This window comes from Oryza sativa, chromosome 2 (assembly GCF_034140825.1).
Source record: "Oryza sativa Japonica Group chromosome 2, ASM3414082v1".
In the NCBI taxonomy this organism is placed as follows: domain Eukaryota; kingdom Viridiplantae; phylum Streptophyta; class Magnoliopsida; order Poales; family Poaceae; genus Oryza; species Oryza sativa.
This window is the reverse complement of record NC_089036.1, coordinates 16,864,920-16,874,504: the sequence shown is the minus strand read 5'-3', so window position 1 is coordinate 16,874,504 and position 9,585 is coordinate 16,864,920. Positions and strand designations below refer to the sequence as shown.

The 9,585-nt window shown below is 43.4% G+C and overlaps 1 protein-coding gene across 1 annotated transcript; it reads right to left on the bottom strand.

The window, feature by feature from the left end:
- Positions 1–7,276: 7,276 nt before the first annotated feature.
- On the bottom strand, positions 7,277–8,997 carry LOC136355247 (disease resistance protein PIK5-NP-like). The gene is made up of 3 exons (XM_066307634.1): positions 8,629–8,997; positions 8,150–8,368; positions 7,277–7,546 (listed from the first exon to the last, which is right to left on the bottom strand). Exons 1-3 carry the CDS (start codon positions 8,995–8,997, stop codon positions 7,277–7,279), a joined length of 858 nt encoding a protein of 285 aa, XP_066163731.1.
- Between the last annotated feature and the right edge of the window lie 588 nt (positions 8,998–9,585).

Genomic DNA, 9,585 nt, shown 5'->3' with positions numbered 1-9,585 from the left:
AAAAGGAAAATGAGTTCTTTGCTCTTAAAAGAATTCTTCCATAGCCGCAGAATGGCCAAATGTGGTAGCTTCCCAAGGACTTCCAAGGAAAGAGCTAGCTTCAATTGGGTGCTCCGTAGCTTCAGCTTAGCCAAATTCTGGAGCTGAGTGATCCATGTTGGCAGTGTAACTAGATTTCCATAAATCTTGAGGCTTTGAAGCTTACTTGGAGGTGAGAACTTGTGATCTAGACAGCCTTGTAAACCTTGATCCCCCTCCGCTCGCAATGATAATGAGTGAAGAAGGGAAAGGTTGGCAATGACAGACATGACAGCTTGGCTGTTTTCCTTGTTGACACCAGTCAATCCTAACTTGTGTAGTTTCGTAAGTTTTTCAAGCTCACGCAATATGGCTTTCCTAACTGCAACATTAACAACACCTAGTGTCTGCAGGTCATTCAGTTGGCCAATCCCATCAGGAGCTTCAACACCATACATGTCAAGTCCCCAAAGAATACTAGGTAACAAGACATTGCAATATTTGTGGAATATGTCATGCTTCTTTATATTGTTGGTATTTTGTACTATCTTTGTGCAATAAGCTGCTGTCATGTCCAATGCTGTCGTGCCAAATTGAACTGATTTGGCTACCACATCCGGCAATTCAACACCATCAATTGCTTCGTGCACCATTTTTGAAAGATCCCTTGATTCTTTCAAGTCTAAAGAAGAGAGTAGATCATCCTTTGGTACCTTGCCAGCACGAAGGTATTGCAGCATCTTTAGTTTGATGATGGTCTTCGGTAGCTTGATGATATTTGTGCCACTGACATCCAACACCTGGAGGTCCCCCAAAAAAAAAAACACCGATCGACCACTCATCCAAAAAAGTAAACTTCACAAAACTAAATTATGGATTTAAAATGTTATACTACAAAACTATAGAATTAAGGCTAATTTTATCAAAAAAAAAAAACCTACAAGTTGTATAGCTTCAATCCATAGTACTACCGTTATATTGTAGCTACAAATATTATAGTTTTATGATTAAATTAGCACTAAACATGTAGTTTTGTGATAAGTTTTGTTATTTTATCTGTAGTTTTGTGAAACTCTATCTAAAATCTGTAGTTGTATGATAAATTTGTTGCTAAATTTATAGTTTTGTGAAACTCTATTTTAATTCTATAGTTCTATATGGTTATTTTGTTGCTAATTAAGTCTGCAGTTTTTATGATATAACACTTTTGTGATAGTTTAGTCAAAGTATATATAGTTTTATGAAATTTACTAAAAAAAGAACACATCCTAGTGGTTGGTTACATCGCTTGGCTGAAAGGAACAGATCGAAGATTAATTAGACGCTGCTGCATTTTTTTAAAAAAAGAGAGAGACAGCAGGAGCTCTGTCGTATATATTAAGAAGGATAGGGTTTACATACGGTTAGGATTACAGATTTACAGAGGGAGAAAGTGACGACTTCGGAAAATAGAAGGATAGAAAGGAGCGGAAAGAAAACAATCATGGACCTTATTACGCCGCTGCAATCCTGCAACTGGTACTATGCTACTCACTGCTTCTACTAATTACTAAAATATAAAACCTACTATTATAATAGTACATATTATAATAGTATAAATCTAGATGGTAGAGAGTACTACGCTGCAGTAAATCTATGTTCACGGACACAGTTAGCAACTGTAACTAGTATTGGTGATGCGCCCACAGGAAATCTAGCTAGCTTAATCAACTAGCAAGAGATTAACTTAATTACTGATTCCAAGAGTCAAATCGGCAAAATATATATCTAATTCAACTGAAGATGCAGGCTATTTGGCATCTTGAAAGTACCCTTGAGTAGACTTAGGATCCTGACCATGTAAAACACAATGTTAATCCATCAAATTGGCACTGAGCACTGAGGTACTGCAGACACCGTTGGTTGCTTCAAATATAACCCCTCAACCCAATCCAAACACCTCCCTTCCCCCTCCCTCTTGCTTAGAGAAATATTTCCAATTTGGGAAGTCAACATCTTTACTTAAATCCATGCTATCTAATTGTTACTAAATTAAAGCAATTCAGTAGCCAACTTTTGTAATCATCTAGGTCACAATTCGAGATTTGATGATTAAGGGCAGTCACAGTGCAAGCACCGGTATAAGGGTCTTAGCCTAAAAAATTGGCACAAAGACACTCAATCCCACGGTGCAAGGAACCTATTTTGAGTGACCTAAATGGATAGAGGTACTGTTGAAGGAGATAAACCCCCATTTAGGTACTGTTGAAGGAGATAAACCCCATAACGCGCAAATAGGGCACGGGGGAGCGGAAGAAAATAATTCCTCACCTACCCTTCCCAGCCCTTCGTCTCGCTTTGCCTCCTCCCACTCTGCCGCACCTCGCCGCCTCCGCACTGCTGCCGTCGCCGGGCGGAGCCTCTGCAGTACCTGCCCCAGCATCTGCACCCCCTCCCCCCCAACACACACATACACACCATCCATTACCTGTCAGTGACCCCCCAATCACAGATCGAAATCCAACCGCACCAAAAACTGGGAAAACCGAGGGGTGCGTGCAGGCAAGCGAGCGAGGAAAAAACCGAGGAGGTTGTCCGCGGCGGCGGCACTCACGGGCCTGGATCTGAGTTGCCTCCTCGCGACGCCCAGTATCCTCCCTCCTGATCACGATCGGCGGGCGGCGGCGGTCATCAGCGCGGGGCCCTAGATTCACCGTCGGATTTGGGGGCAGCGAGAGAGACAGGGAGGAGGTGGAGACGCCGCCTAGCGAATAGGAGAGAGAGAGAGGAGATCGATGGAGCTCCGGAGCCTGAGGGCGACGAGGAGATACCTCTAATACCTCCGAGCTCGGGCTATGACGAGCCGATGCAGTAACTAGTAGTAAGTGAGACTCTCGAATGGCTCTGTTGTTCTCAGCCTAGCTAGCTGTGGGCATCGTATGGGTAAAGCTGGACAGTCTCTGCAGAGGTGAAATTAAATCATTCGAATGAAATGTGTCATACTCCCGGTTCTAGAGTTGTGTCATATTGGTGATTCCTATTCCTGAAGTATAAGTAGTTTTAAACATAAAATCTTGATGAAGATAACGAGAATTTATTATTGTATTTTATTTTCTCTTTATTTCAACATCTTATGCTTAGAATGATGATACTCAAGTTTCCAAGCATTTTAAGATAATTTTAAGTCGGCGGCGGCTTGCGGCAACACGCAGCCGAGGAGGTGGCGCAGCGTCATGCGGCGGTGGTGAGAACCGTGGGTGACGGTGGAGAACAGCGATGGTGGCAGCATAGCGGCGGCAGCCATGGAATGGCGGTGGCGGCCATGGAATGGCAGTGGCGGCTTTGGCCTCGGGGTTGCCACGATGCACCCCCGGTTGCGGCAATGGCAGCGCGGTGGTGGCGTGGCAGCAACGGGTGGTTGGGGCGGCGCAGCAGGGCGGCGGCGCGCCGAATTGGGCAAGGTGGTGGCGGCGCCCATGGGAAAGAAGGGAGGAAGCGGCGCGGTTGGGCCAGCTCGGCATGGCTTCGGCTCAGCTGGGCCATGTGCCAGCTAGGCTGGCGGCCTGAGGAAGAGGGAGTGGAAGGGAGAGGAGGAGGATGGGCTGAATAGAGGAAAGTTTGGCCCAGATGAATAAATTTTAGGGATTTTACGAGGTTATTTTGAATAGGATTCAAAGGAGATGAAATCTATAGGAAGATGTTTATACTTTTTGAACTTGACAAGGAGGTTTAATATAAGGTTTCTAGGTTACTAAGAAGATTTGAAATATTTTGAAATAAAAACTCAACATTTTTATTTGGAGATATCAATTTGAAAAGGATAAAAATATAAAATGCTCCAATTTAGTAAAATTCAATAAGAACCAAATGGAAAACTTGTGAAAAATTTTCTACAAAATTGAAATATTTGAGTATGTTACACTCTCCCCGTAGATGGTGAAGGGGGAGAGAAAGAGAGAAGGGAGAGAGAGGGAGGAGGAAGAAGGGAAGGAGAGAGGACTGACATGTAGGCCCCACCTGCATGTCAGTTAGACCCACAATATTTTTGTGTGTGAATGACAAATGGGTCCCATATATATATTTTTAATTCTCATGGCACATAAGCGGCACATTAACACCACGTGGAATGAAAACCAAGTCGAAACCACCACGTAGGCGTCAGGCCAGTGAAACTACCGAGGGAGTCAAATCACACCGATTTTAATAGTTGGGGGTCAAGATATCCGGTACTCTGGTTCAGAGATATGAATCAGATCCGGCCACTAGTTAAGAGAGTCAAGGTGAACTTATCCCCGCGCCTTCATATGACTGAAAATAAGTCTATTTGGCCTCCCTCATCTATTGTGCTTCCCTGATCTTTGGACCATGTCGTGCCGGGCCAGCCCACCGTGTCGACACAGAGGCCCATGCACGGCTCAACGGGTGGGCCATGCCATGCCGTGCCTGGGTTGGGCTGGGCCGTCAAGCCTCGAGCCTTTGGGCACCTATAGTGTGTGGCAACACGGGGTGGTGGCTGAGGCAAAGAAGATTTGCAAGAAGAGCCCGACTCCAGTAGTAGAAAGTAATCCGAACCATTGATCGCATTTAATCGAAGGGTTGAAATCTATTTCTACTATCACCATATTTAATGGTAATAGAAATGTGGAGGGGTATTTTTATCCTGAAAAAATAATGTGTGAAGGAGTATAATCATAATTTTTCACTCGCAAATATCTGGCAGCCGCTGCAAATTGCTCTTCCTACGCCTCCGCCGCCTCGGTCGCCTCAGCCCTCAGGCGCCATCGCCGCCTCCACCGATTCCGCCGCCGTTGTCGACTGAAATGGCAATTCCTCGTAGTTTTTCCCGTGTGCCTGGCGATGTGGTGGAGCGCCAGCAGCGGTGACGCCCGGCTCACTCGAAGAACAAGGCAAAGCTACCGGTGATATATAATCGTCGGTGGGTTGTGGGTTCTGCCACCGCCGTCGACTGGCACTGACCACTCGCAGCAGCAGCAACAAGCGTCGTCGCCCTGTTGCTTCTCCTTTCTCAGCAGCCGTCGCTGCCCCGCTGACTGTCCTCCCCAGTCGCAGTAGGCGCCGGCCATTGAATAAACACGGTGCTAATAGGCAGGCTTTGTTCTTGCACAGCCTAGATCTTCAGTCATCTCCTCCCTCCTGATAATCTTGCCAACCTGGAAAATGTTGGAGATGCCTAGCGCGTCGAAACAAAATACTGAACCTGCAGCTGTGAATCAAAGTGTTTGAGCTACTGTTCGTTGTCTGAAATTCACAGTACCCAACTGTACACGATTTGGAAATGAATTTTGAGGACTTCGCAATAGAATTATCATTAAAAAAAACTTGAGACAACACTGACCGAACGAGAAAAAATTCAACTGAAAGATTAATGGTTTATCTCCTGGCTGAAGAGCAGATAAACTAAGATAACACTGAGCTCGATAACTGACAGATTTAAATCATTGGTTTCTGATACACAACACATATAGATGAATGCAGAGAGGGTCTGGGGTGTTCCACCGTCGGCGGGAGGACTCCCAAATCCCAATCCACACGCGACGCCGACGGGAGGACGCGCGCGATCCACAAGCGCGACCTAATAGTAGTTGACTAAATCTCGGCAGGATCCACCACATACCATGTCTTATACGAAAACTGATCTCGAGGGAGTTCCAGATAAGAAAAGACAACCAGAGTTCTACATGGAAACGACAAGGACAAGGATTGTATCCATATTAGTTTCCCTAGTTCTACTTGGACAAGGGGACACATATAGGTATAAATACAAGCCCCCCTAGGAGGAGAGGGAACATGATCAACACTCAACACAATCGACATAGAAGCCACAACATAAAAGCCTACATGCGCCAAGACACGCCGCCGGATATCGACTTCAGGGATAAGCACGGCTAGTACCCTACGGTGTCTCCGGATACTGTCAGGAGAGATGAAAGCGCTATCTCTGATCTCGCCAAGCACAGATTCGAGGAGGAAGGCTACCCTGTTATCGACTACGAGTCAGATCGTCAAACCGCCATGTCGACAACAGTTAGATAGGCTACCTCAAATATTGTACTGGTGTGATTATCATGAATAAAAGCAATACCGGCTCCGGCCAACAGGATGTAGGGTTATTACCTGACAATTCAGAGGCCTGAACCTGTATATAAATCCCTGTCTCTATCTCTTTTACCTCAGTCTCGCGTATATCCTAGCACCAACGATCCCCATACTATCCAAATACCGTAGTCGTGACATCAAACGTCGACATGACGCATTTTCCTTTTTTGCTTTTCCGTGGTCTCGATGATGGGGACTGACAAACCTACAGACCGACCGAGATGGTAAAAAAGAAATTACAAAGTTACCCCTAATTTGTATTAGTACATTACTAATTTGCCCTTAAAAACAAACGGTTGACATTATTTCTACTGGTAGTATAATACTACGAGTAGAGAGCACCAGAGCGTTGCCCAAGAAGAGCTTTGGTTTTAAAGTTTTTTTTGGATGTTTTGGAATATGTATAACTGACTTTTTCCCTAATTGAAACAGTCTTCAACTTGTCATTAATTGAAAGTTTGAAACTAACTTTTCCTGGGTGAAAATCTACCTTTCTCTATCTTGTTAGAAAATAACTCCGAAAAGGAGAAATGAAGTCTATCAAACTTTCTCTATTTTAAAACTTAAGTTCCAACACGTTTAATAAAGTCTATATAATCTAAAATAGCTTCACTAACATGTGGCAATACAGAAGAAATAATGCTAATTATTTTGATGGGAACACACATAAACATCTCAGGTTACCCAACATCGTGCATGTTGCTCGGGGCACCTCTTGAGCAGTTGAGCTCATCCCAAACCCCCTGCCGAACACCTTCAACCTAATGAACAAGGAAGAGCTCCACAAAATGCCAAAGAGAAGAGAAACAGAGGGGACAGATAATTTGGTGCTGCCTTAACAAGCACAGCGTTTTCTGTTTTTCTTTATGCATATAAAACAAAGTACAAACTAGAGATGGCCTTAGTAGCCTCCCGACCCCACACTCACAAACACATGAACTCCACAACTCATGAAATTAACTCGCCCACATGGTGTAGCACGTCCAGCACACACACTTAATTTGCGTTCAGAATTATGCAACAGCAACAGCACACGTGACCTGAACTGATTAATCTCTAAGGAAACAAAAAGCATGAAGGGAAATGAGCAAAAAATATAAGATACATGAAATGGAAACACAAACAACAATAGAAACCAATCCATCATTCAGCTCATATGCGGTCATGCCCCCTTTAGAACTGGTTGGTTTTGATTCAGAGTGATCTGGTCACACAGGTTCTTCATGAGTTCTTCGTTGTGGTCACCCTTGAGCATAACTTCTCTCAGGCTTGGAAGAGATGACACACCAGAAAGCCCATTTTCGTCAATGTGTATACAATTATCGATCTGCAGCAACTCAAGCCTTGGCATCGCTCCTTGCATGAAGGTTAATGACTTGAGGCCTCCTTGATCTTTCAGCTCCATCACTACAAGACTCAGGAAAGTCCCTTGCTGAAAATTGAAACAGAGTTCTTTGCTCTGAAAAGAGTTCATCCATAGTCGCAAAATGGCCAAATGCGGTAGCTTCCCAAGGACTTCCAAGAAAAGATCCAGCTTCAACTGGGTGCTCCGTAGCTTCAGCTTAGTCAAATTCTGAATTTGGGTGATCCATGTTGGCAGTGTAACTAGATTTCCATAAATCTTGAGGCTTTGAAGCTTACTTAGAGGTGCGAATGTGTGATCCAAACAACCTTGTAAACCTGGTTCCCCCTCTGCTTGCAATGATAATGAGTGTAAGAGGGCAAGGTTTGCAATGACAGATAGGACAACTTGGCTATTTTTCTTATTGATACCCATCAATCCTAACTTATGTAGTTTTTTAAGTTTTTCAAGCTCACGTAATATGACTTTCCCGGTTACAACGTTAACAACACCAAGTGTGTGCAGGTCATTCAGTTGGCCAATCCCTTTAGGTGCTTTAACACCATACATATCAAGTTCCTGTAGAATACTAGGTAACAAGACCTTGCAATATTTGTGGAATATGTCACGCTTCTTTACATAGTCAGTATTTTGCATTGTTATTGTGCAATAAGATGTTGTCCTGTCCAATACCTCCATGCCAAATTGAACTGATTTGGCTTCAACATCTGGTATTTCCAAATCATCAATTGGCTCGTGCTCCATTTTCGAAAGATCACTTGATTCTTTCAACTCTATAGAAGAGGTGGCATCATCCTTTGGTATATTGCCAGCACGAAGGTAGTGGAGCTTCTTTAGCTTGGTGATGATCTTTGGTAGCTTGATGATACTTGTGCCGCTGACATCTAACACCTGGATGTCCCACAAGTTGCCCAATGAATTTGGTAGATGATAGATATCAGCACATCCTCTCAATGAAAGATACCTGAGGTGAAGAAAATTGCCAATTTGACTCAGGTCACGATCTTTCAAACCAGATGTGCCCTCCAAATCAAGAATCCGAAGCATCCTCATCTTTCTAAAATCTAAAGATGCTCTCCACTCTCCAAATATAGTCACTGATCATACATGGGTTAGGTCAACACACTTCAATACGTTCTTGTTTGTCTCACCAACGTTGATTTGGCTTCAACATCTGGTATTTCCAAATCATCAATTGGCTCGTGCTCCATTTTTGAAAGATCACATGATTCTTTCAACTCTATAGAAGAGGTGTCATCATCCTTTGGTATATTGCCGGCACGAAGGTAGTGGAGCTTCTTTAGCTTGGTGATGGTCTTTGGTAGCTTGATGATACTTGTGCCGCTGACATCTAACACCTGGATGTCCCACAAGTTGCCCAATGAATTTGGTAGATGATAGATATCAGCACATCCTCTTAATGAAAGATACCTGAGGTGAAGAAAATTGCCAATTTGACTCAGGTCACGATCTTTCAAACCAGATGTGCCCTCCAAATCAAGAATCCGAAGCATCCTCATCTTTCTAAAATCTAAAGATGCTCTCCACTCTCCAAATATAGTCACTAATCGTACATGGGTTAGGTCAACACACTTCAATACGTTCTTGTTTGTCTCACCAACGTTGATTATAGATAAATTTCGTACTATACCTTCATTATTAGAGCTAACTTCAAGTACAAAGCCATGATTTTCTTCCATGGATTTTGAAACACTAATCTTGTGCATAAGATTATGTACTCGACAATATTCAATATTGCCAGCATTGTGAGGTATTGGTTCTGATGGTTGAATGATGCTTCTATTGATAAGCTCTGCAAAATAGCTCTCACCAACTTCTTCTGCACTCAAGCTATGAGTCTTACTTATATAACCTTCTGCAGCTCAACGTCTTACTATGCGTTTGCGCCTAATATTATGGCCTTTGGGAAAAACAGATAAGTACAGAAGGCATAACTTTAGATGATAGGAGAAGTCATCATAGGATGGTTCAAGGCCTGTACTTATCATTTCAAGATTTTCTTTGCTCACTGACCCTGAACTAAAATCATCATTCAACTTCTTCCATTCCGTAGCTGTTTTTTGCTTTCTTGCCAAGAAACCAACAAT